This window comes from Phodopus roborovskii, unplaced genomic scaffold, assembly GCF_943737965.1.
Source record: "Phodopus roborovskii unplaced genomic scaffold, PHOROB, whole genome shotgun sequence".
Taxonomy (NCBI): Eukaryota; Metazoa; Chordata; class Mammalia; order Rodentia; family Cricetidae; genus Phodopus; species Phodopus roborovskii.
In genome coordinates this window covers 5,167,427-5,194,992 of record NW_026126636.1, presented here as the reverse complement: position 1 = coordinate 5,194,992, position 27,566 = coordinate 5,167,427, and the positions used below count along the sequence as shown (strand labels likewise).

The window sequence follows — 27,566 nt, the reverse complement described above, 5'->3', positions numbered from 1 at the left end:
GGGGAAGACTTGATGAGTAAACCCTGGGGTTATGGAACTGTGCCATCCATTTCCCTCCTCCTAGGTTGCCCAGGAGAGGACTGCACTTCAGTGGGATCTCATTCCGGAATGCTTCCACAGCCACCAGTGCCTGGAGTTCTCCAAAATTATCCAGTCAGTTCAAGAAACTTAAGCCCCCCTATTATCCCCAAATTACACCCAGATTTACAACCGCCTTCAAACGCACAGGTGCAAACAGGTTTCCAGATGCCGGAAGATCCTGGAAGCAAGGCAAGTCTGCTTATGCCTCAAAGTCACCCAGTGTATTCAGTGCAATCAAGCCCCCAACCGAGTCTTCAAATGCCACAAAGCCCCCTGTTTTCTGTAGAAGAGCTGATGCAAACAACTTTCCAATGGCTCTCAGAACCTGAAAGTATCCTATTTCCACAAATGATCCCAGAACCATCGTCATCAGAACTGAGACTCCCAGTGTATCAAGATGCCCCAACATTGGGGACCAGATCAGCGCACCCAAATCACCAGATGCTCCCAAGCTCCTCAGGGGTTTCTGCTTGTGAGGGTCCCTTAGGGTCTATGTTTCCTTCCCATCAGCACGGTGACAAGCATGTTCACCGCACAGCTCCAAGGAAGCAAAGGAAGGAACGCACTGTGTACACCAGGGAACAAAAGAAACTCCTCCAAGAACGTTTTGCTCTGTGCATGAACCCAGGCCTTGATCAACGCAGGGAGCTAGCACTGCTGATTGGCGTGACTGATAAAGAGATCAAGGTCTGTATTGCTCTTGTCCCTTTCTCACTAAGCAAAAATGGCTATGGTACCTACCTGTACACTTGTCAGAATCCCATATCCTTGGTGATCGCTCAATGCTTGGGGCAGCTTGGGACAATCATGGATGTGGACCTGTGTGCATCCATGGCTAGGCCTAGTTATTCTTCCATCTGGGGACCACTATGGAGCTGCATTATCATCCTGGCAGGGTCTCAGGGACCCAGACAAAAGGAACTCTTGTACAACCCCAACATCCTAGCTAAGGATTCCCTAGCCATTCTGTGCCAGATCATAAAGCGTTCTACCTTCCTACCTTCCTGTGTAGCCCCAGACATCTGTTGTTTATGCGGGGAGTTGCTAGAGACAAGGTTTCCACACTGTATGTTCGGTTCAACTAGACACACCAGATTCTTCTGACAGCTTCTTTGTCGTTCCAGGTCTGGTTTAAGAACCAACGCGCCAAGCAGAAACAGATGAAGTCCCAGAGTGCTGAAGAACTGCCAGAGAAGCTCTAAAGCTGTGTCTGGGCCACATTCTTCCCATGGTAACTTATCTGGCCTTGTCTGTGCCAATGTAGAGTCCCTGACTCCAGGCACATCCATTGGGGGCTCCATTCCCCAACTCACCCACAGCCTGGAAGCATCGTATCTGGGCATAGAGCTGTGTGTGCTGCCGCTTTCCCTGACCTCTGTGCTTTTCTCCCACCAGGCGTGGTTTGTGAGCATCCACCCTCAAGAACATCAAGACATGCCAGGAAATCGAGGAGGAGAAGTCAGTGCATCAGAACAAGTGCTCGTGTCTCCACCAATGCCTCTGCCCCTGGAGGTCCTGAGTGATCAGGCCTATCAGATTTTAGCTATCTTCCCAAAACCAGCCCCTCTAATATTACCTCAGACTTTCTCTCATCTTACTCAGGCTCTGGGGAAAATTCAGGGTATGGGGTTGGTTGGCCAAGACCCAGCTACCGGAACCACTGGCCCATTTAGATCACAAAAAAACTACAGACCCAGTTCAATCAGCAGCCTTTCAGGACACAACAGAGTCAGCTCCAGAGATAAAATCCAGTCCCAACCAAGGCTCTAATACCTCTCCCCCTTGTCGATTCAGCTGCAGTTCAAGCCGCCAATGGTGCAGGCTGCAGCCACAGCCACAGCCCTCCATGGACACGATGCTCACAGCACAGCTGCATTCCTGACCACTTCTTGGTCTATGGCCTCTAGAGGATCAACTTCTCCCTAGATAATGTACTTCCCGAGTGAACTGTCCATGACTTTGTCCAGCCCTACTCAGATTTCTAAGAAGCATTTGGTCCTTGAGAGACATTGCTATATCTAATTTAGGCAGCATTGTAAAAAGGTGGGCCCAGGACATCTGTCTTGCAGGCATGGTTGTGGGTTGGTACTTGTTCAGTCCTGAGGATTCACACGTGAAGTCCTGGTTGGGGTTTATGTGTCTTAATCCACCACCTCCCAACCTGCTCCCTGTGGTCATTGGGTCCTTTCATAGTTCTACCACAGTCAATAACCTTGGCCATTAATGTTCCACTTTCATTGGGAGACCATGGGGTACAGTCTGGGATTTCAGCACCTTCAGTTAAGGGGCTGAAAGAAGGTGATTTTTCTTGCTGATCACATTGGATAAAGATCTACCAAGTCCTCATGGGTGGGCATCCTCCAGAGATAAATGCTGTGCCATTCAGAACAGGAGTTTTATAGCTTGCATAATCGCTAAATCTTGTCCTGGCTGGTTTTTATTTTGGTAAGTATATGGGTTTTTGTTGAATTTTATTAAAGAAATGTGTCATTAAATTCAATTCTATATCTCATATCTGTGTCATGTATTCATTGAGCTGGACACTCCATGGTCCCTTATCTACATTTTCTCCACTTGAGACATTAACTGTTTGATTCTGGGGCACAGAATGATCCTCAGGATGAGTATGGCGATTCTCTGGACCTTGAGAGTGACAAAAAAGAATTCAAACCTGGGCCAAGCAGTCAGCACACAGCAAACACTACTGTCAACCACAACTTGGAGGAGGAAGGCATTAGACAGGGAGACAGTGGCCTTCTTTTCCCAGAGACTGAGCCTTTGGAAGCTCAGACCCCACCCTCTGAAGACTCAGGGACAGGTCTCTCATCAAACCCTGGAGAGCCAGCTATTTCAGTAGCTGACCGGGTGATGGAGGAAGGGCCCTGGCTTGAGCATCCATCCTTCCTGGCTCTGCATCCACAGCCTCAGAAGAGACCAAAACAGGCTGTGCCCCAGGAGCAGCATTCTGAAGCAGAAATGGGCCCTGTCATCTTGAGCCATGATTTTCCAGAGCCTGCTTTTCGAAGCCCAGAGACCCAGCAGGAGGGGATTCCAGACCCTGCTTCCCCTCAGCTGGCCCTTCCTCTGGAAGAAGTTGAGGAACGTGGGCCATCTTCCTCCCTGCCAGGATCTCAGCAGGCCTATTTGGAAACCATGTGGGGACAAGGAGCTGTGGCAATAGATCAAGAACTGGTTACACTGTTAGTGAAAGAAACAGAGGCAAGATTTCCAGATGTGGCAGATGGATATGTCAAAGAGCTTATTCATTTGAAGAACTACTATGATTTGAATGTACTTTGTAATTTTCTTCTGGAAAACCCAGATTATCCAAAGAGAGAAGACCGGACCATTCTCCACCCCAGCAGCAGCCTGCTTGCCAGCCAGGATGATGAGGAGTTGTCTAACATAGACTTTTTTGACTATTCCAAACTGACTCCACTTGACAAGCGATGCTTCCTCCAAGCTGCTGAGCTCTTGATGGCTGAATTCAAGATGCTCAACAGCAAAGACATCAAGTGGGCCCTATACGAGTTCAAAGGACACTATGCGATCACCCGGAAGGCCTTTTCTGATGTTTTTAAAAAAATGGCAGGAGCTGTCACCTGAAGCCAGTGGAAAACGGAAGAAGAGAAAAGAAAATAACCAGGATTCCTTCACAGATTTCAAATTTGAACAAGGTGAAATAAAAATCGAAAAGAGGATGTTCTTTTTGGAAAAGAAGCATCGACAGTTTAGACACTGTAGATCCTATGACCTGAGCGACCTCCTTCCAGCTGTGCGGCTTGAACGGGAATTCTATGAGCAGAAAATCAAAGAGATGGCAGAGCATGAAGACTATTTGCTAGCCCTGAAGATGAATGGAGAACAATATGAACAGGACGGACAGCTGATTGAGTGTGGGTGCTGCTATGGGGAGTTTCCATTTGAGGAGCTGACACACTGTTCCGATGCTCACCTGTTCTGCAAGGAATGCCTCATCAGATATGCCCAAGAGGCAGTGTTCGGGTCTGGAAAGTCAGATCTGAGCTGCATGGAAGGCAGCTGCACAAGTTCCTTCCCCACCAGTGAACTGGAGAGGGTGATTCCCCAGGCCGTTCTGTACAAATACTATGAACGCAGAGCTGAAGAAGAAGTCGCTGCAGCCTGTGGTAAGGAGCTTGTCTGCTGGTGTAGCTTCCCAGGGTCAACAACTTCAAGATCAACTTCTGTCCTATGCCAGCACCGTACTTTCCACCTCTGCCCAACGTGCATGTCAGCTATGACTTTGGCCTCGTGCATGGGGCCCTGGAGCACAACCTGCACATGCGATTTGTCCCACAGCCGTGGCATCGCTTCTGACGCCCAAAGCCCTCATCCAGCCACACTGAGGCTGCAGGAGGACCCAGGTCACCTTATGTGTGTAGAGTGTTTGCTTCCCTCTTGAGGGGGGGCCCATTTCCTCCTCCGATTTCCTTTGCAAGCACCACTGATGGAGCAGGTCTGACACCCTTTGGGTGCTGACTGTCACGGGCCAATGTTAGGACAGCTCTCAGAGTTTTCCATCTTCGCAGCCAGTGCAATGGCTCAGGCCATGAAGTTGAGGCTCATTAGTCATTTGCCACATTTCTGTAGCAGATATTGTGACCCAAGAGAAGTGGCCCAGCATCCCCAGGACAGGCCTCTCCCCCGTTGTGGGCCAAGGCGTGCTCAGGTAAAGCGGCTCAGACTCATCTGCAGTGCAAGTTCTATACGTTATCAATGTAGTTGCTCCTGTTCGTATAGTTGTGCCTGAAGTTGTTTGTAGGTGTCTCAAGTTTGTCCCCATTCTTGAAAGTTAGGTTGAAAGTATTTCCCCAGCTCTGGCAACTGCTGAGAGCCAATGATCCTAACACTTGACATCAGACAAATGGACCCTTCCGGGGTTACCCTTTTTAGGAGAGACTTGTCACCAACCTGGGATGAGCTGCATCTCTAAGGGCACAGGTAGCCTTATGGGGCTGCTGCAGCTGTCACAGCAGCCCTCCTGCCTGCTTACCTGTCCCCTCAGGAGTTAGCAATGCAAGCAGGCAGAGGCTGAGGCCCCAGCTCCATCCAGGATGACAACAGCTGCCTCCCTGAAAAGTCAGAATGTCCCCTCAGTGCTCACACTGCCTGTGTCCTCTCCTGCCCACACCTGGTCTCTGTCCCTGTAGCCTGCTTGTGGAGAAGGCCCTGCCCCAGATGTGTCTCTCAGAAGCCAAGTCTGTTTAAACTACAATGGAAAAGGAGTTATATAACTTGAATTTCCCATAAGCAAGTATTTGTGAATGGTACCATTTAGTCTAACATGTCTGAAGAGTTCTGGTCATGCATCCCTGGTTGGCCTCAAAGTCAGTAGCCTAGACTGTCCTTCAATTTACAGTTTCCTTAGCACAGTATCCAAAGCAGCCAGGATTGCAGGCCTGTGCCCCTGGTCTGGCTCTGTTCTCCTTTCAACACCTAGAGACTCATGACCAATTTTGTCTGTTACTACTGAATTTTTCCCCCTTTTGAGACAGGGTCTTCTGTAGCCCAGGCAGGATTTGGAGCTACCATTTAGTTAGCATAAGCTGGCTTTATCATTCTGATTCTTCTTTCTTCACGCCCAAGGCCAAACAGGGCTGTCGACCCAACATAGAACGTAGAAATAAATGGTCCTAACTTCTATAACCTTTTAACAATTGGCATTTAAATGTTAGACTACAAACCTCAACAACATATTAAGCTCCTGTTTCTTGTGAAGTTAGCAGTTAAGGGGGCAGGGCAAATATTCTGTTTTAATTTTACACAGAATCCTGTCACTCCATATTCATTTGCAAACAGTGAGTAAACATTGTGGGGTCCTGGTTAGCCACAACTTTAATGCTGGAACTTAGGAGGGTAGGTATGTTAATCGCTTTCCAATAAGGACTGCCTGGTCAACATAATGAATCCAGATTAGCCTAGGCTGATGGAGAAATCCTGTATGGAAGACAAAGTAATTATGATTGAATCAGTAGGGACTCTCAGGTGTGATGAAATCTGAGAGGCAGTGAAGGGTGGGCGTGGGTAATGGATTTGAGGATCAGTGGGGAGGAGGAGCCAGAACCAATTCTCCCAGTGCATCCTGGTCACCCAACAAGGGTAACTGGATCAGAGGCCCCATCCACCAAAAAGCCAGCAAGCTCCTCAGTTACTTCTGCTTGTTAGAGTTCCCTAGACTCTGATGCCTTCAGATAAAGAATTACAAGCACTTTCCTGCCAGCCTGGTCCCAGAGGTGTGTCAGACCCAAATTAACACAGACTATTAATTATAAAGCAGTTGGCCAAAAGCTGAGCATCTTTTGGCTAGCACTGTCTAAGTATTAACCCGTAATTACTAATATTATGTATTTCTACATGGTCTCGTCTTACCTACAACAGACTCAGGTGTCCTTTCTCCCGAAATCACATCTCGACCTTGTCCGTTTTCCAGAATCATCCTTGTTTCCTACTTCTGTTCATCTTACTTCTTTATTGTCCAGTGTTTTATTCATTAACCAGTAAGAGAAACATGTTTACAGAATGACACTTCCCATCATCTTTTCTGTGTAAATAAAAAGGGCTTCCACTTTAACATTGTTAACTGCATAACAAAATAATTACAAGTAAGAACTATAGTTAATATTAGGTCATGCACATTTAGCACGAGTTAAATATTCCATTATCTGTCCTATCTTTGTGAGTCTAAAATCTTATATGTAACTTAGCTTTAATCCTAAGGAAAACTACAACCATAACTATCTGTCTTCAACTTCAAAGACCACAGAAGGATAGTATATAATAAACTCTAGAAATGACAGAGACAACTCTCTGCCTGATCAGTCACCCGAAATTCTTCTGTAACGTTCCATTTTCGGCCCATAGGCCATAGTCTTTCTAGCAGACTCCTCAGCAAAGCAGGAAAACTTTAAACTGCCCACCTGTATTGGCAGTTTGTCACTTTTCTGTGTCCTGCACAGTCTGGCAGACTCTTCCATGAAATGGAAAGTCATGTCCAACTTGTTACAGCAGTCACTTTTCTGTGAGTCCTGCATGTCCATTTTATACAGCATAAAGCCAAACAGTCCAGACAAGAGCAGTTTCTTACACAATTGGCTAGTCTTGACACGTTGGAAGCAAACTCTAAGGAGTTTCTTTGATGTCCATCTTCCTTTCTGATACAGGTGGTATTGCCAGGAGCAATCATGTCTCACTGTCAAGAAAAACCCTAAGCCATTTTAAATGCCATATTCTATAGGTCTTTGCAAGGTTTGAAGAATGCCTATCCATTTAAAATATATTATATGTCTAGGAAACTTAACTAACCTAGGTAACTGTAATTTGTACTTATACATTCCATTTTAAAATGTACTATACAAACACAATACCAGAACAAGAGGAGAAATACACAATCACAAAATTGACCTCAAATTTGCATCAATAAATGAAAATCCATTCCAAAACAAATATTTGTTTCTATACCATAATCCCCTTTTACCTTTAAAAAGATTGGTTGTGATCATTGACCATTTATAACCAACCCCATTAAATGAAGACAAACATTTATAAACAAACAATATTTGGGAATGTGGTATAGTTTTTTTGCCCAACTGCTTCCTGCTGGTTGTGGATGCTATAATACCGTGGGGACCCTAAGAATCATCAAATCCTAGCTGTAGTGGTCTGCAAGGCTGCCTTGTCCCAAGTGTTTTGAAAGTTGGATCACCTGGACCCTACTTTAGGGGTCTTGCTTTATCAAACCATATTGGTCTGGATGGAATGCACAGGTTTTTATTTTTGTGGCATGTAACATTTTCCAAAGTAACATACCCTTGTACTTAAGTTTTGAGTGAAGGCATTTTAAATATGTATACATTGGATTAATCTAGCATCGTTTCTTTTAGCTGTATTTCCTCAGCAGTCAAAAGTTCAAAGACAACACAATAGCATACAGTATCCAGACTATTTTCTATCTTGACATGACTTTACTATTCTTATTGTACTTATTTTTTCCTTTTTTGAAAAGGGGTTTTTCGTGTCACTCTTGGCTGCCCTTGAACTAAAGTCTGTACACCAGGCGGTCCTTGAAATCAGAGATCCTCTTGCCTTTGTCTCCCAAGTGCTGGGATTAAAGGCCTGTGCCACTGCACCCAGATACCCTCCCTTCCTGTCTTTTTAAAACCACTTTATCCTGGTTTCTCTCTAAAGTCCATGTATGTTTTTACATACATTGGGAAAACCTTTTAGGTTTTACTTCATCTTCACTGCACCTTTTTTCTAGCCACATTGTCTTGTCTGTTGAACTGTTGCTAAAATAAAAGTGGCAGCTATTTTAGCCAGTGGCTTTCCTCTATGGCAGGGGTGCGTTTATGGCAAGCACTGAGAGCTGTGTGTCCCCAGTCTTGGTCTTTGCTGCCATCAAGCAGCACATTGCTGTCTTGGACAGTGGTCACTGCCACTACCCCCTGCTGGTACACAACATTCCATTGTTAGCTGAGCCTCCTTAAAGAGCCCTGTGTCCTTTATGCTAATTCAGAGTCAGGATGGCTCCCTTAAAGGAGCCTTGCAAGCCTCCGCTTGTCTCTACCAAAATAGAGCCCACCCGAGAAAAGTTTTGCTACCGAGAAGCCTCGTTCGTTCTTTTGTTTCTAATATTCCTTTTTAAGCGTTTGTCAAAGGTTTAAGTGTTAAGTTCTTAGAACCCACATTGGGCACCGTTTTGTTATCAGCCCTTTGCAGAATGACATCTCCCATCAAATATGGTGTCAAACAAGCTTGCCCTGAATCTCCAAGGATACAACGGAAGGAGCAGGAGCATACTGTCTACTCCAAAGAACAAAAACTCATCCTCCAAGGTCATTTTGATCATTCCAAGTACCCAAGCTTGGAGCCAACTAGTGGAGTTGGCCATAAGGATTGGTGCGACTGAGTGTAAGATCTAGGTATGTTTCACACTTGTTCCTTACCCCTCCCGAGCCAAAATCATTGTGGTGCCTGTGTTATGTATAACCTCACACATTTGGTGATTCCTCGATGCTGTTGCAGCTTGGGACAGTTGAAGGTTGAACTATGTGCATTCATGGGCACCGCTATGGAGCCCTATTATCACCTTGGCAGATTCTCAGGGACCTTATAAAACCAGATATTCTATCTGAAGCTTCCCTAGTCATTTTGTGTCACATTATAGATCTTACATTCCTTGTTTTAGAGCCCCAAACATTTATACAAGCATTGCTAGAGGCAATATTCCATCTAGCATGTTACTCTAGGAACACAGGTCTTCCTCTGACCTCTTTCCCTTTCAGATCTCATTCAAGACCACACATGTGAAATACACAAAAGCCACAGAAAGTTCAAGAAGCACTGCCAAAGTCAAGTGAATGCTTAAACCCATTTCTGAGTCAATCCATTCTGAAGGTCTCATATGTGTCCTTGCTTCAGGCAATATAGAGTCCGTGTTTCCCAGCACATCCACTATGGGATCCATTCCCAATCTCAACCCCAACCTTCAAGCATCTCTCAATGTTGATCTGGCCACATAGGATGCCGGGTGTAGTCCCCACGAAGTCCAAACCCTGGCTGTAACTTTTCACTCATACCAACCCACAGTAGTGGAATCCCAGACTGTTCCAGCAGTAGCTAAAAGGTCCAGTCTCGGGAGCTCAAATTCCTACCACAGCTGTAGCTCTAGATGTTGCTCAATACATACATCCAACCCATATAGAACCTTCCACATTCTCTTGGTCTCAGATCCAACTCCTCCTGCCTTCATCCTATTTGTATCCCCTCATCTTACAAGTCTGTGATAGGTGATGGGTAAAAGCAAGGGCTGTGCATTTTTTCCAGCATCTTCTGATTTGGGACCTAAATGGAGCACAAGGTGTCTCCTGATTTTTCCTCTCTCAGATCTGATTAAAGGACAGGAGGAACACTACAGTGAATTAGAAAAAGGCACAAGAGCTACCTGTGGATCTCAGTAAAGATCTGCCTCCCCAACAGGTTCTGTCCTGCTGTTCACCATCAACCGGTGCAGACGCCCAATCCAGAGGCATTCAAGCAGCAGCTAGACTCCTAACTTCCCCCCTCAAGGACTCCTACACCATGAACCCAACTTCTCCATTGTTGATCACAAGGTTGAGAAGAAATGCTTCTAGAAGAGTTCAGCTAGGGAGAGGCAGAAGGACCAAAAGAGGAGACAACTACCTGGGAATGTCAGCCACCAATCACATGGGAGGTGTTGACGCCCCAAACACTGTCAGGTTCGGCCAGCTCAGAGTCTATGTTGAGAGACCATTGGGTGTCAGTACTCCTAGTTCAACATGTCAGAGACCATCACTTGTGACCTCTCCACCACAACTCAACCTCTTGCACACTAGACTAGGCATCTATTTTCTACAAAATAGATTGGTTGGACCCTGTGAGACGATCAAGAGGAAGAGAGCTATAGAACAGAAGCAGCAGAGGAAGAAGGCTAGAGAACTGTCATGAAAGGGGGCAAGGATCCCCATGCTAAGTCTTCCATCCCCAAAGGCCCTGTCCTTATGGCCTCTGCGTGTGAGGATTCCACATCGCACAGACAGTTACATGTCAGCTGTCCACCAGTCAGCCAGTCCATTGCTTCTCCAGGCACAGAGTCCACTCTTATGAGGGAGAGCCATGACAGAGACAGCTCTCCTCCTCCACTCAGTCCAAGTGGTTTCCCAGAACTCGATTCCATCTCCTCCATCGATGAGACCCACAAGGGTCTCTTAAATGAAGCCATGAAGTGTGGCCAGGTCCTACAGCAAGAGACTGTGTGAGGGAAAATTATTAACTAAAAGGTACAGATGGGACTTATGGCAAGAAGGGAAAACTAGAAAGAACAAGTGTTTCTGCCAATAGATTAACTACTTGACTGGAGAGTACAGGACCACATGCTGTTCTCGGGAAATAAAGGACAGAGCAGGAGCTCAATACGAACTGTGCAGACATTCTCCCTGCCCCTCACCCCCGCCATGATATCTGAATGACAAGACCACTGAGCCCACCAGTCCTAGGAAAAATAACCTTGCAGGTGAGCTAAACAATCCCGCCTGGTAAAAACTTTGTACTCTACGAAATCTGTAACCTTGGAAACCTTATGGGCTGAGATTAGTGATCTCAAACCTCCCTTTCCCTTTAAAGCTGACTTACAATTGTAAGCAGGCGCCTTACTCTTCTGATAGATAAGGTCCCAGCGGGTTCGCTCCTTAGCAATAGAAATTTTGCTTTTGCAGTTCAGTCACTTCCTTGAGGTTGAGAAAATCCAGTAGGCATGACATTTGGGGGCTCGTCTGGGATTTCTCAGCCTCCCAGAACCCCTGACCCCAAAAGTTTGAGCTCCTGGCCAGGGTGAGTGTTCTGTATTCTATGTCTGTCTGCAGTCTGCTTGATTGTCTCAATAGAGAGGAAGGTTCTCTTTCAGGTCCAGCAGAGGACATCTGAACCTGTACACAGGTCAATAGCACCTAAGTGGGCACACTAAAGGAGTCAGACCTGAAGAATTCCGGGGATTCCTCAAATTCTCATCCAGGCAAGCAGGGATCCAGCCCAGGGCTGGATTAACCTGCCATCTTAGGGTGAAAACTGGGTCCAGGACCAAGTCACCCTACTGGGGAGGCCACCTCTCTTATCCATACTGTTTGCATTATAGACCCTCCCATGGAAACGGGGGAGTTGGGCTGTCTAAACCCAAGAGAACCTGTGTTGGGCCCTTTGTCTACTTGTGGCATTTATTTGTGTGGTGTATTTTTTTTCCTTTGCCTTCCCCCTACAGATGTTACCCCAGGCAACAGTTAACATCGGACAGACCCCTCCTTTAGATCCCTCCTTGGCTCACTGGATGTGAAGGCAATAGCTCAGAGCAACAGTGTAGATGTCCATAAGGGAGAATGGACTACTTTTTGTAAACATCAGGATGGCCTATTTTCAATGTAGGCTGGCCTCCAGAGGGCTCCTTTCACCTGGACCTCATCAGCAGGGTGGAAGAAATAGTCTTCGGACCCCACTCAGGGCACATGGCAGGACCTAACAGAAAACTCACTTCCACGGGTCCAGTCATTCCTCTCTCACCACACACCCTCTGTCCCACGGGTCATGGCAATCACACCCAGAACTCCAAGAATCCAGTTAGCCAAGGAGAAGTGAGTTTGATTATTTTCCCATCCCCTGCTTACTCTTCTCCTACCCGACAGGAACCACCACAAGCAGCCGGACTGATAGAGCTGGCTCCGAGACCGGGGAGGGCCAGCACAGGAGACCTGCAGCCGCAGAGCAACACTCCCACAGGCAGAAGCCATAGCTCTCCCTCTCCGCCCTGCAGGGCCACCTGATGAGGCAGGGAACAAACCTTTCCAGGACTGGCCATTTGCCACTAGGGATTTGTATAACTGGTGCTCTCAAATGCCCCCTTTTCAGACAGCCTTCCAGACCTAATTAACCTAGAAACTGCTTTTTCCCCTCACCAGCCCACCTGGGATGACTGCCAACAACTCCTTGAGATTCTTTTTACTACTGAGGAAAGAAACAGGATTCTGGAGGCCGCCAAACTGGTTCCAGGACCAATCAGCCCCTACAGCTGATTCTGAGATCATAGAGGCCAGCTTTCCAACCGTCCACCCAAATTGGGATAATAACGTGGGCCAGCGTTAAGGAGCGCCTCCTGGTCTATCGCCAACTGTACTAGTGGGTCTCCAAACAGTTACAAGAAGCCTTAGGCAGGTACACCCCCTACAATCATGAGGCGGGAAAAGTCTGAGACAACCATAGCATTCGCCTTCATAAATCAGGCAGCACCAGACATCAGGGGAAGTTCCAGCCCATAGAAAGACTAGGAGAAAGACACCTCAGAGATTTAGTGGCAATGGCAGAAAAAGTTTATGGTAACAGAGCGCAGGAAACAAGGAACTCAGAAAAGAAAGGAGACAAGAAAATAGTCTAACCAAAATCCTAGAACAGTAGCAAACTCATCACCAGGCAGAACCAAATGAGATGCTCCTGGCCACCCGTGTGGGAAAGCTATGCAGCAGAGGAAGTCTTTCCAACAGGACCCAGGCAGCTGCGAGGCCCGCAGGAAGGGGGGGGGAAAAAAAAATCAGTGCGTTTAGTACAAGATAGGTGGCTAATGTCTTCCCAGCCCTCCTAAGGAGGTGACAGGGATTAGAGGAGATGGCGTTCAGATCCCCTACCTTGAGAAGTAGAGGGGATGGAAGTTGATTCTATGACACTGAAGCAGGAAACTCAGTCCTTTTGTAAGTCAATGGTCCAATGACAAAAAAAAAGACAACAACAAAGACTTGGGTAAAGGGGGCCACAGGCACCAAATCTTATCAATGGACTACGCAAAGATCGATAAACTTAGGGATGGAACGGGTAACCCACCTTTGGGACGAGACCTCCTGTCCAAAATGAGAGCCCAGATTACGTTTTCGGAACACGGGGCAGAGCTCAGGCAAGCAGAAGGGACCCCAATAGGAGTTCTTCTAACCACCTGCCTCTCGGAGGAATATAGACTATAGTAGACAAAAAGGGCCTAGACCAAATGACCTCCAAATGGCTGATCAAATACCCACAGGCCTGGGCAGAGGCGGGAGGAAATGAGGCTGGCAAAACCCCGATCACCAATCCTAGGGGAGTTACAAAGCTGGAATGGAGCCTGTGAACGTACACCAGTACCCTACGCCCTTAGGACAAAACTTGACTGTAGCTGCACCCCATGCTTTAGAGGGAGTGATCAAACAACCTCCAGACTGGTTACTGAGTAATACCCACATGGTGCACTACCTGTGAGAATCACCTTCCAGGTACCCACTGCCCTGATCCCAGCAACGCCACTGCCAGATCTAGAAGGACCCATCTACGACTGTGTGGAAATCCTGGCAGGAGTGCACAGTTTCTGGCCGGACCTAAAGGATATTCCCCTTCCAGACCCGGAGGAGAACCGGTTCAGTGAAGGCAGTAGCTTCACTCAGGAGCTGCAGGCAAGACTGCAACGGAAGTGGTCTGGGCGGGGCCACTCTCCTTGGGAAGCTCTGCACAGACGGCGGAATTACTTGCTCGAACCAAAGCATTAAATCTGGGGACAGGGAGAAGAATGTCTACTCGGACAGCCGTTATGTATTGGCTATGGCACATGCACATGCACATGGGGATATCTAGAAAAGGGGACTCTTAACCACAAAGGAAAGACAATCAAAAAATAAGATTTAGAACTTCTACAGGCCCTTTGGAAACCCTCAAAACTGGTCATAATGCACTGTCCAGGCAACCAAAAAGGCATGGGGCCGATACAGCTAGGAAATAACCTAGTGGGTCAAGCAGCCAAGCAGCAGCCCTGACTGTCATGGTTACTACCACGTTGGTGGATCGGGAGCTAGGGCCCTGCCGGCCGACCCCAGTTATAACCCAGAAGATCTGGCCTGGATACACCGCCTCCTGACGGCCCAGAACTCAAACCACTGGTGGTGTACAGCAGATGACAGGGCCATTCTCCCAAAACAAAACTGAGCTATGCAATCCTCAGAAAGATCCATCATTTCTTGCACCTGGGGGCCCGCCCCCATATGCGAGAGCTGCTCCGGAAAGCAAAACTCAAGATCCAGAATGGAATTGAAGAAATTCCATTAGAGAAATATTGGCCAGCGGCCACGCCTGCCGCTTCATCAATGCCACATCCCACCCTTCAAACCTCAGTTCCCTCTTAAGGGGAACAAAGCTGGGGGCAGATTGGGAAATAGACTTTACTGAAATTAGACCGGGTAAATTCAGTTACAAGTATCTAGTATTTATAGATAACCTTTTCCAGATGGAGAGAAGTATTATTCCCTGTCAAGCGGGTATCTGCATACATGGTTGCAAAAAAAGATCTTAGAGATCCTGCCCAGGTACGGTTTTCCTGCATTACTAGGGTCAGATAAAGGACCTGCCTTTATCTCCCAGGAAAGGTCAGGGAATATCCACTGCACTGGGGACAGATTAGAAACTCCATTTTGCATTCAGACCCCAGAGTTCAAGAGGAGTATAAAGGATAACAGAACGCTAAAGAGTCCTTAACTAAACTGGCCATGGAGACTGGCGGGGGTGGGGTGGCCCTCCTCCCCTGTGCTATCTTTCCGGTACAAAATTCCCCTTACCAGATGGGGCTCACTCCTTTAGAAATTATGTTTGGGACTCCCCATCCAATTCTCCCCCCAGCCTCCAGCCTGAACTTTTGGCTGAGCTGGATGATCAGGACCTTTTTCACACTGTCCAGCGACTGCACAGTCCACAAACAAGGATGCCATCAGCTAAAGGCGATCTATGAAGCTGCCTCTCCCCCTAATCCCCAGAGGTTCCAACCAGGAGATTGGGTCCTTATACACAAACATCAACAACATGGAAGGGACCATACGTAGTTGATGACCACACCTACTGCCCTAAAGGTTGATGTCATCGCCATTTGGATACACCACTCCACGGATGGTCAACCCATTCCCTATTCCAGTGAGCCATCCAGCAGATCAATGGAAGGGATCTCAACATCCTACCAACCCTCTGAAAGCACAGACGGCTCAAAAGACAAGGACCGTCCTGCTGACGTGCACTTTCCTTGAGGCTCTGAGGGGCCTCAGAGCAGTTCTATGGGCTTCCTTACAGGAACCATATCATATCACCTGGACTGTCTTTGATATGGAACAGAACATTGTCTTAACCATGGCAATGGACACGTACCCTCCCTAGGCTTGGTGGCCCATCTTTGAAATAGATCGTTGTACTATGGTTGGGACATCCTGGGGTATTCTATGTAACACCAAAGAGGGATGAACAAACTACGGGGCTATCGGTTCCAGGATTGTCCTGGTCCCCCCACCAGTCTGGGGGGGGGGGTAGAGGTACAGTCTATTACTGTAAACTGTTGGGCTGTGAGGACAGACAACACAGGAAAGACTTGGCATGGGGGCCCATCGTAGTCACTTATGCTAGATCGGGAAATGCCTGTCCCCAAAGATACAAAGAAAATGAGTCCCTCATAGGGGACACAGTCCTGTGTAACCCGATCCTCATCTCCATCACTGAAGGGAGGTGAGAAAGATTAGGGAAAGCTGCTGGACTGGGGAACTTAAGCTAAACTTGGGTTCAGAACCACAGGCACTACATACCCAGGGGATTAGGTTTGGCATCCAAGTCACCCATGAACCTTTTAGACCCAGCCCCACACCACATTCTACCAGGGAGGGTTTCTACCAGTCCTAGAACTACAACCACCACGCAGAAGACCCAACCTATAGGCTCCCTTGCGGGAGATACAGAAAGGCCACTCTCGCAGCATCTCCAGCACACATCTTTTCTCCATGCAAAGAGGCCAGATTTAACGAGAGCTTGCTGGCTCTGCTATGATTTCAGACCTCCCTACTAAGGGGAAAGACATCTCTATGGCCCTTCAGCAAGTCACTGGCAAAGGGACCTGCGTGGGGCAAGTGACCATTAACCAAGTAGGACTTTACACCACCACTTTAGCTTCCCTACCATCCATCTTATTACCCCAAACCGAGACGTGGTGGGCATGTACCACTGGCCTTTCTGCCTGTATACATGGAGAGGTGCCAAGAACAGGGGGATTCTGTGTCCATGTGCGTCTCTTGCCCAGAATGGCTTATTACACAGAGGGCAATTTCCTCCAGAAGTACAAACCCCCTGGACACTAGCCGTAACCCTCGCTGTTTTAATTGGGGCTGGAGTAGCTCGTGTGGGAACAGGCACAGCTGCTCTAGTCCACCAGGGCCACCGTGATTCTCTTCTTTGGTCGAGCTTAGATACAGACTTACAAATAGGTGAAGATTCGATTAGTCCTTTAGAAGACTCAGTTCCCTAGCGGAAGTGGCTCTACAGAACCATAGGGGATTAGCTCTGTTATTCCCAGAACAGGGAGAATGATGTGCAGCTTCAGGAGAGGAATGTTGTTCCTACAGATACCAGCCAGCGTTATGAAAGACAATGACAAATATTAGAGAAGGACTTGAAAAGCAGAAAAAGCCAAACAATCCAAACAATGGTGGTATGAGTCATGGTTTTTCGGCTCTTTCTGGGTGACTACCCTGATCTCAATGCTCACCGGGACCCCTCCCAGGACACCTATTAATGTTAGCAATCGGACCCTGTATCTTTCAGATTATCGCGGTTCGTGGGAGACCAAATGGGCACTATTCAGATTGTGGTGCAGACATCCCAAGTCCATCCATCACACAGTACCCCAAAACCCACTGGAAGTCTCTCCACTACTAGAGACCCAAGATTGGGCCTCTAAGGTTCATAGCAAAGGGGGGGGGGAATGTGAGGGAAAACAGCTAAAAGGTATGGAACTCATGGCAAGAAGGGAAAACTAGAAACAAGAATTTCTGCCAATAGATATAGATGGCTCCCTGACTGGAAGTACAGAACCCACATGCTGCTCTCAGGGGAAATGAGCAAAGCAGGAGCTCAACACCAACTGTTCATTCTCCCTGCCTCCCCCATTATCTTAGAGACAAACCACTGAGCCCACCAGCCCTAGAAAAAATAACCTTGCAGGTGCGCTAAACAATCCCGCCTTGTATAAACTTTGTACTGAATGAGATCTGTAACCTTGGAAACCCTTATGGGCTGAGACTGACAGTCCCAAACCTGCCTTTCCCTTTAAAAAGGCTTGGCAGTCTTCACCTCTGATAGAGGTCCCAGCTGGTTTGGTTCTTAGCAAGAAAAAAACCTTTTGCTTTTGCAGTCGGGAGTCACTTCCTTGGAGGCTGAGGAAACCCGGTAGGCACAACAACAGACTCCCAGGTCAGTCAGCATCGTGTGAATCATCTGCACACCCAGTTCCTGTCAAAGACGCAGGCACAACCACGACTCGTGAATTCATCACAGCTTCCACGCACTCCAGAGGCCGCCGCTGAAAGAGGGAAGGAGACTCAAGTCAGCTAATGCCATTCTAGCCACAGATAATGGTCCAGGCTCCATTGACATCCAGGACCAGTGTTTTATTGAACAACTCTGAATTAGATGCCTCTCTCGATAACGTGTCAACCTGACTTCTTTGAGCAATTCTCACTACTTGACTTCTTTAACACTTTGTAGTGCCCGAACTACAATCTGTTCCACTAGTTGGGTGAAGGCCAAGAGATTTAAATAAAAGACAGTGGTCATTCATGCTACAGGAATGCTGGAATGCTGTGTCTTGAGGGGAAGGAGTGGGCTTGTATGTTGACTCACAGCACAGTGGAAATCAACCCAGGGCCAAGTGTAAGTTTTCAGGCTTAGCTCCTCCCCAGAAGATGTGGTGCAAAACAAAAGTACCAATAATTCTGGGGCAAGAAACAGGAGGAGTCCCAACAACTCTGGGGCACGATTTCCAGCCAACAGCTGCAGGCTTGCTCAAGGTGCCTTGGGGCGGGGGGGTGGGGGGGATGTAAACTAAACACATCCTGTCTTTAGGCAGCAGAGGATGCCAGCATTTCCCTTACCTGTCATGAGAGGTCACCCAGGCCTGTAACCTTCCTGTCTCAGGTTGGATATTTGCCCCCTTCTGCCTTACCCGTCTCTGGCAATTAGTTCATCTAAGTTCAGCCATCCTTGGGCAGAGGCGTTCTCTTGAGCTAAAGACAGGAGAATCTGTCTTGTTTTAAAGTTGGCCTGGGCCTGCATAATGCTGTGGCAGATCAGGCAGCCAGCACCAAGGGTAGGGGCTAGGAGCCCCAGTGAGGAGAGCTTGCTCATGCTCTAATCTGCCCGCAAGTTGAAGTCCTTGTGAAAGGGCTTCCGCACTGGCAGGTGGCACTCAGGTTTCATTGATGTTACTGATCTGCATGGCTAAAGCATGGGTGTAATTTAAAAACTGCTCACTCCAGGACCCCTGGAGAAAAGGAACTACCTCTGATGCATTCTAACTTCAGCAGCTGTAACCAGATGTGTGAGAGGGAGGACAAGAAGCCACATGGGCCTCCCACAATAAACCAATTGTTCCTGTAAGAGGCTCGTTTGTACATGTAGTTTTAAAATGCCAATTTGTACTAGAGTATTGAGTGTTTTGGGGGTGGCTAAGGCTTTGTCTACTTCACCTGATACTTTATCCATCATGCAGTATTTACAGATTGGGAGAGGGCTATCCTTCAAACCGTTTTTTGCAGTGGCGAAGGCAGCAACAACAATAATAGCAATGCCAATCCCGAAATCCCCTTTCCTCCGTGCTGTACGAGTTGCTCATCTGTCCAGGAAGTCTCTGGCATAGGTACCACCCAGGGTACGCAGACCACGACAGCTGTTTCATACATCCGCAGCTAGCCAGTCCGCAGACCTGCTGAGAACAATTGAGATTGCCTCCATAGTTAGTAGCATTAGGTGTGACAGAAAAAAAAAAAGGGGGGGGAGGAAGCCAGAACAGAAGTGCCTGAAATGGAGGTGAAATTCTAATCCTTTGGACCGGTGTGATTTTCTGGCTGCTTTACCCAAACGATTATTAGTGTTCCAGGAAAAACAGCTGAACAGGGCTACTCAGTACAGGTGTATCCATTGCCCCGGGCACCTAGGCTAGAGGGACCTGAGGCTGGGCCCACCTCCCGTTTCCCATATCCAGTAACGGATTACTGGGGGCACCTGTTTTTTTAATCTACATTCATTGCTCCAGTGGTAACCCTTGAGGGAAGGGGGCAAAGCCCCGGGCCAGGACGCCATTGCATTGTCGCTCGCTGGGGGCAGTTCCTTTTGAAATGTCCTGGCTGTCCACATCCAAAGCAAGTCTCTGGCCTGGCTCCTCCATGGTTCCCACCTCTTTTCATAACTGAAGCTATAACCTGGCCCATAATGTGATGGCCATCCATGTCCTGACATATGCGTATATAGTCATTAAGACTTTCAGACATATGGGGACGTAGAGCCTCTTTACAATACTCGCTTGCATTTTCAAATGCCAGTTGGGCATGGATTTTGAACATCACCAAAACTTTGACCAGACAGCTGTAGGAGGCGGTCTGCAAATTCTGAATGGGGCTCAGATGGCCCCTGTGACACCTTTTAGGCAGGGCTTTCCAAGCTCTAGTAGCACCAACAGCAACTTGTACATAGACCGCTGGGTCAAAAAGAATTTGAGGTGCAAGGGTAGCATATTGCCCAGCGCCCGTGAGCATATCTGGCGGTGGCATTGCGTTGGGCGGTTTCTCTGGAATATTGAAATTCGCCTCTCCAGAGCAAATAATCACCCCCACTCAGCGTGGCTCTACAGAGCTGCATCCAGTCACTAGGGGTGGAACTTAAAGATGCAAAAGACTCAAATTGCCTGAGTGAAAGGAGCAGGGGCCATAGGCAGTGACGGCCTCCTTAAGTTGTCTTAGATCCTTGAAATTTAGCGCGCTGTGCTCCCTAACCCTGTTACCCTGAGGATCCGCTGTCTCAATCACAGGAAAAGCTTCTTTCCTAATGTTTCTACCTTGGTTATTAAGTCTTCGACCTCCTCCTCTCTCCCTCTAGGTGCAGAGGCCCCACTAAAGGGATCACAAGAAAAGGGGTTGTGCGTGGCAGACAGCATTTGTGCTCATCAGCTTCAGAAATTTTAATTGTTCAGTTTCTGCTTCCAAAGTACCTTCTTCATCAGCTACGGTGGGACTATCGTCTCCTAGTTGGGTTCCCTCTTGTTCCCCGATAGATGTCACAGATTCTAAGTCTGGTGCTTCCTCAAGAGTCCCACTCATCCCTGCCATTCGTTCTTTTACTGTGACCTTGCTGCCGGAGCGCACTTTTAACTAGACGCCAAAGGGAAAGGTGACGATAGGGAAATTATCAGGCCCCTCTTCCTTACAAGCCTTTTGGAGATCTCCGTTTACCTGTTCCCAACTGGGGATGTTTAAGCCTCCATAGTGTATATACCAGGAATTATGTTTTTCAGACATGGCAATGAATGTGACAGCTGTCTTGATTTCAATCCTGGTGCCCTGTCTTTTCAATAGGGTAACTAATCGCCCACTGAGAATTTCCTTAGAGTTACTGGCACCCGTCCTTCAATACAGGCTCGCTCATTCACTTACTTTGCCAGCCGGCCTCCAAGGGCGATCTCTTAGGTGATCCTTTCTTCCCGATGTCCGTGGGACCTCCACTTGTAGCGCTGGAACTACAATGTGTTCCACTAATCCGGCGAAGGCCTAGAGATTAAAAACAAAAGACAAGCCCGCGGGTCATCGGTGCAACAGGGATGCTGCAATGCCGAATGCCATTTATGGAGGGGAAGGGGCAGGCTTATATACTTTCTCACAGCACAGCGGAAAACAATCAAGGGCCAAGCGTGCAAGTTCTCGGGCTTAGCTCCTCCACAGCAGACGTGTGTTAGCAAATCAAGAAGAGTACCAGTAACAACTCTTGGGGTAAGACGTTCCAGCCAACAGCTTCAGGCTTGCTCAAGGTGATTGGGGGTCCATGCAGGGCCCTACAGTGGTGGCAAATGCCTTTCACCCCAGCACTTGGGACTCAGAGGCAGGCAGATCTCTGTGAGTTTGAGACCAGCCTGGGCGACTAGAGCTACTGCCAGGACAGGCTCCAAAGCCACAGAGAAATCCTGTGTCAGAAAACCAAAAGAGAGAGACTAGAAAAAGTAATACTTTCATAAGGTTTCTCCTTAGAAGGAATTATAATAGCTCTATTCAAATGTGTACTCTGGTTGAATTCATATTCATAACCCATCAAAGATTCTCAGATCAGAGTCTTTTATATTCATTTATGCAGACTTTGGGGGTAAGATTTTCATCATAAGTGTCGAATTTATGTGCTTGTTTTACTATGGGAATTCTTTCTTGTGTTAAAAGTGCAGACTTTTGAGAGAGGCCGCTCATAGGGTTGAGTTCATTGTCTCTTTCACCAGTAGAGATGGCCTTGCCTGAAATGCCTCTCCTGACTTTCCTGATGCTGCTCCAGCTCATTCTCATGTGTTCTGACTTCTCTTAAATTTCTGCACAGCTGGTGGCTTTTCTGCCACCACCCTGTGGGTTCTTGCTTCTTTATCCAGGAACCGCTTTGGAAACAACTCCCTGCCTTCACACCAAGACTTGCAGTCTAAAAACACCCAGAGCACCAATGTCTGTACGCTGTGGGACATTTGTACCCCATGGGAAGATGTATTGCTATGATTAGTGTAATAAAGAGCTGAATGGCCAATAGCTAGGCAGGGAGGGTAGGCGAGATTTCTGGGAAGAGAGAGGAAGCGGAGGAGGAATCGAGGTGTATGAATCATGCCAGCAAGATGACAACAAGTCAGACATACAGAATGTAAAAGGTAAAAAGCCACACGGTGAAACATAGATTAATAGAAGCAGGTTAATTCAAGTGATAAGAACTAGTGGAACAAGCCTAAACTAAGCCTGGGATCTAGCAAGAATCTGTTTCGCAAAACAAAACTCCTGTCCCGAGCTTTCGATGTAGCTCATGGTCGAACACCTCCCAGCATATGCAGGGTATTGTCCAGTACCCAGAACTGCCAATAAATAAATAAAAACATACACACACCCATAAAACAAAAGACACCAGGGTTCCGACTCCCATTGCAACCTCCCAACAGTGAGACCTGGCCTTGAGAGCGCTTGTCAATTTCCACAGGTAATTCTTATTTCATGTTTCTGTTAGTAAAGCCCTCGCACGTAAGGTAAAAGGTTTTAAAAAAAAAAAGTTCCATGTATTTGCTGATAAGGGTACTTCTGTGACTGTGGTGTTCATTAAAATATGACATCTGTTTCTGGGTAAAAATACAAAGACAGCAAGGTGGCCAGCACCAGGGCGTGACAAGGCATGGGGAGGGTGTGGGTAGGATTGCAGTACCCTGTATACATGAGTGAAACTGCCAGAAGTTATTGAAAATGGTTTACATGTGTAGTATTTGTGTGTGAGTGTGCATGTGTGCACACTCGCATGTGGATGGGAGAAGACACCCCGGGGCCAGTCAGTTTTCTCCTACGGTGCACATCCGGGAGACTGACCGTGTGCCATCTCTCAGTGGTCTGAAGGAGACGCCAAAACAAGTTCTGAGGAAAGAAAGCCAACCCTCCCAGAGGAGGAAAAATACAGAGCAGACCAAGGGAGTGCCCTAAGGGAAAGAAAAAGCCTAGCAAAGCATTTTTTTTAAATGTGCGCCTGTGACTTGGATGATAATTTTGTTAAGAACGAAAGTCTTAAAAAGAAATATAAAACATGTAAACTTAAAAGAGAAGAGACTGGAAAGAATTGAAATTTAGTTATAGGCAGAACTATAGGATCTGACAAAAATAGGTAGAAATAGAAATCCTTCACTAAGATGGTTTCTGGCCAGGGTGATGGCGTACAGCTGTTGTCCCAGCACCTGGCGGCAGAACCAGGTGGATCTGAGGGGTCCAGGCAGCATTGCTGACACAGTGAGAGCTGGTCTCACAGGAGAAAACAGGTGAGGTTTCTGGGCACACACCAAAGAGACTCAGTTACCTCCTGAAGCCCAGAGCAACGTGTGGCCCTCACCTTCAAACTGACAATGCCACATCTCGCCACCATCCACAGTTCCTTCCTTGTTCCCACAAAGAGGTCGTGTTGGGTTTAGAATCAGAGACTCCTCTTTATAGGGGAAGAAAACTAGGAACAAGAGACAGACAAATGGCTGAGCATGCGAGAGTCGTTCCAAGTGCCAGACCTGATCTCTGATTGGCAAGCAAGAAAAGACATTTGCGGAAGGGCCATGTAACAGGATGGTGTTTGTACGGAGGGTGAGAGAACAAAATGTCTTCCAGAGCAGCAGCTCTGAACAGGCTGGAGCATCATCACCTGCATGCTGTTTTCAAATTCTAGACCCCAGCTCAGACTACTGAATCACCAACTACAGAGCACTTAAAGTTTAAAAGACACCTGGATCAGTGCCTTTTAAAGTGGAGAGGTTTATCAAAAACCACACTACCTGGCCAGGCATGGTGGGACACACCTTTAATTAGGATGCAGAGGCAGATGGATCTCTGAGTTCAAGGCTAACCTGGTTTGTGTCGTGAGTTCCAGACCAGCCAGGACTACATAGTGAGACCCTGTCTCACAAAAACAACCAAATAATTAAAAAGTCTACACTACTGGATTCATACTCAGTCTTTCCAGTCTTGTAGGTATGGTGTAGACCTCCTAAGCCATGGGCTACTGCTGTCCCAAGCCACCATCCTAGAGCAAAGAGAGCTACCAGTTTCCAATCCACAAAACAATTTCCAGATCACATCCTGAAAACAAGAGGCAGAAAGTACTAAACACTTTCAAGAAGGGGTTTTACCAGTGGAAGAACAGAAACATCTCAGAGGGAAATATTTGAATTTTGGGTGAGGACCATCCCTACCAAGCCATACCAAGTTCTGGTACTTTTTTATTATGACTTTGTGGTATAAATCCTTCTGAGATGGGTTCAGCCATTCTCATTCCTCTTGGGGAAAAACCTAGAGCCTTATCTGTGAATGTTAGCAACCCCTAAAATAAAAAATAAATAATGCAGGAGAGAGAGAGGATTCTAAAAGATCAAAGGTGTATGTGTTGTGGAACATTAACTGTGTAAAGGTGGTAAAGGTGTGTCACATTTGTTTTTGCTGCATTTGTTTAATTATGTAAAGATGTGTTGCTGTTTTACCTTGCCTGCCTAAGGTATCTGCTTGTTCTAATAAGAAGGTGAATGGTCAATTGCTGGTCATTAGAGGGATAGGCAGAACTGGAGGGCTGAGAGAATTAATAGGAATATAGGCACAAGAAAAGAGAAAGAGAGGAGAGAGACAGAGAGAGAGACAGAGAGAGAGAATAAGGAGGAAAGGGAGGGAGATGATGCCTGGAGCCAGCCTGCCATGTATGAAGCAGAAAAAGTGGAGCATACAGAAAGAAAGATTTAAAAGGCCAGAGACAAAACCTAGATGAAGAGAAACAGGTTACATAAAGTTATAAGAGATAATGGGGCAAGCATAAACTAAGGGTGAGCATTCATAACTGATGATAAGTCTTCATGTCTTTATTTGGGAGCTGGTTGGTGGCCCCAAAGAAAGCCTGCTGCGTTTACGTAACTGAAAGAAAATATTTTTAGAAAACAAATACTCAAGTTTTTTTTACATACTTTGAAAGAGAAATATTACAGAGTTATCTATGCGAGTGTCACGGTACTGGAGGGAAAGATACCCTGACTCGTTGGGAAGTCTGGCTATACCTGAAGCTGTAAAGGGACAGCTCTGGAAGGAAAGGTACCCTGACTTGTGGTTGGGAAGTCAGGCTATATATACCTCAAGGTGGGATGCTGTGGGGGATGGTCTCCCAGCAGAATAGAGCAATCCAGCTCCTCTCTGACAGAGAGCCATACAGCCGAGCTCTGTCCCCCATTCTAGGGGCCTTCCCAGCAGAACTACCCATTTCTTCCCAGCTCCAAGCCAAGAGGAAACCAGGTAGAAATGTAGCAATCTCCTTTGGCTCCATCGACAAGTTGTTATTTTTCTACTCAGCCCCCTTAAGGGAACTTCTCAGCAAAGATTTTCACCCAAAACTCTTTTAAGAAAGAGATTTATTCGGGATGGATGAGTCCTGGAGAGCGGCTGCCTATGCCAGGGTGGGACAGGAAAGCCAACAATTGAACGGGGCAGGGGGAGGGGAGGAGGGTAATTATATAGGGCTTCTTCCAGCTGGAGGGTTCCAGGGAGAACATTTTCTTCTCAGGGATTGGTTGGTGTGTTCCTTAGGTTCTGGGTTCAGGGCTAAATTGTTTCTTTCACTGGGTCTGGGACAGGGTCAGAGGGCTAGCTTTCCTGCTCAGGGCTTGGTTGGTTCAGTGGATCAGGGTCAGATTTGGTTCTGGATTCAGGGCCAAACTGGTTTCTTTCGCAGGCCCTTCTAAAGCCTTTTGGCTCTAGTTTCGGGGCCAGGGCGCGTTTCTTTCACCGGCTCTGGTTCTAGGGACAAAGTGTGTTTCTTTGGCTTTGGCATCATGGTTGGGGTGTGTTTCTTACGTTCTGGGTTCGGGGCTAAAGTATTCCTTTCACTCCCTCAGGTTTTGGAGCCAGGGTGGGTTTCTTTTTACCATACACTTATCTCCTGAAAATTTACACTTTATGAAAAGGTAATTCACACATAAAAGGTCTTTTACCAAAAAATAAAGGAAGCAAAGATAAGACATGCTACCTATATACTGTTCTGCAAGGAATGCCTCATCAGATATGCCCAAGAGGCAGTGTTCGGGTCTGGAAAGTCAGATCTGAGCTGCATGGAAGGCAGCTGCACAAGTTCCTTCCCCACCAGTGAACTGGAGAGGGTGATTCCCCAGGCCGTTCTGTACAAATACTATGAACGCAGAGCTGAAGAAGAAGTCGCTGCAGCCTGTGGTGAGGAGCTTGTCCGCTGCCCCTCGTGCAGCTACCCTGCTCTGCTGGACGCTGATGTGGAGAGGTTCAGCTGCCCTAATCCTCGCTGCAGCAAGGAGACCTGTAGGAAGTGTAAGGGACTCTGGAGAGAGCACACTGGCCTCATGTGTGAAGAGCTGGCTGAAAAGGATGAGGTCAAGTACCGGACATCTATAGAGGAAAAAATGACTGTTGCTCGCGTTCGAAAATGCCCCCAGTGTGGGACCGGCCTCGTCAAATCCGAAGGCTGCAACCGTATGTCTTGCCGCTGCGGTGCCCAGATGTGCTACCTCTGTCGGCTTCCTATCGATGGCTATGAACACTTCTGACAGCATCCTCGCTTTCCTGGATGCCCTTGCCAGCAGTGTTTCAGGTGCTCCCTGTGGACCGACCCCACTGAAGATGATGAAAAGCTGATTGAGGAAATCCAAAAGAAGGCTGAAGAGGAGCAGAAAAGGAAGCATGGAGGGAACACACGCAAACGCATCGGGCCCCCACTAGAGAAGCCAGCTAAGAAAGTGCGGCATATGGGAGCCCTGCCACGGCCTGTACCATGGCACCTGCACCGACAGATGCCAGCTTTCTGCATTGTTCATGCACCTTTCCCCCAACCACCTGTGTGGCCTGCGTTTCACAACTTCCCCATCAACTTCCGTCCTATGCCTGCACCATACTTTCCTCCTCTGCCCAACCTGCATGTCAACTATGACTTTGGCCTTGTGCATAGGGCCCTGGAGCACAACCTGCACATGCGATTTGTCCCGCAGCCATGGCATCGCTTCTGACGCCCAAAGCCCTCATCCAGCCACACTGAGGCTGCAGGAGGACCCAGGTCACCTTATGTAGGTAGAATCTTTGCTTCCCTCTTGAGGGTGGGCCCATGTCCTCCCCCACTTTCCTTTGCAAGCACCACTGATCCTTCAGATCTGACACGCTTGGGTGCTGACTGACTGTCACAGGCCAGTGTGAGGACAGCTCCTGGATTGTTACATCTTAGTAGCCAGTGCAATGCTTCAGGCCATGAAGTGCAGGCCCTTTAGTCATTTCCCACATTCCCTCCCCAGCAGACACTTGTAATCCAAGAGAAGTTGCCTCTAGTGCCTAGCATCCCCAGGCCAGGCTAAG

General features: G+C 47.5%; 1 protein-coding gene across 1 annotated transcript; it reads left to right on the top strand.

The window, feature by feature from the left end:
* Positions 1-2,934: 2,934 nt before the first annotated feature.
* LOC127238712 (E3 ubiquitin-protein ligase RNF216-like) lies at positions 2,935-27,226 on the top strand. The gene is given in 3 exon segments (XM_051207385.1): positions 2,935-3,657; positions 3,659-4,226; positions 26,409-27,226. Coding segments are annotated over 3 exon segments (2,094 nt in total). The 5' UTR covers positions 2,935-2,949.
* The last annotated feature ends 340 nt before the right edge of the window (positions 27,227-27,566 follow it).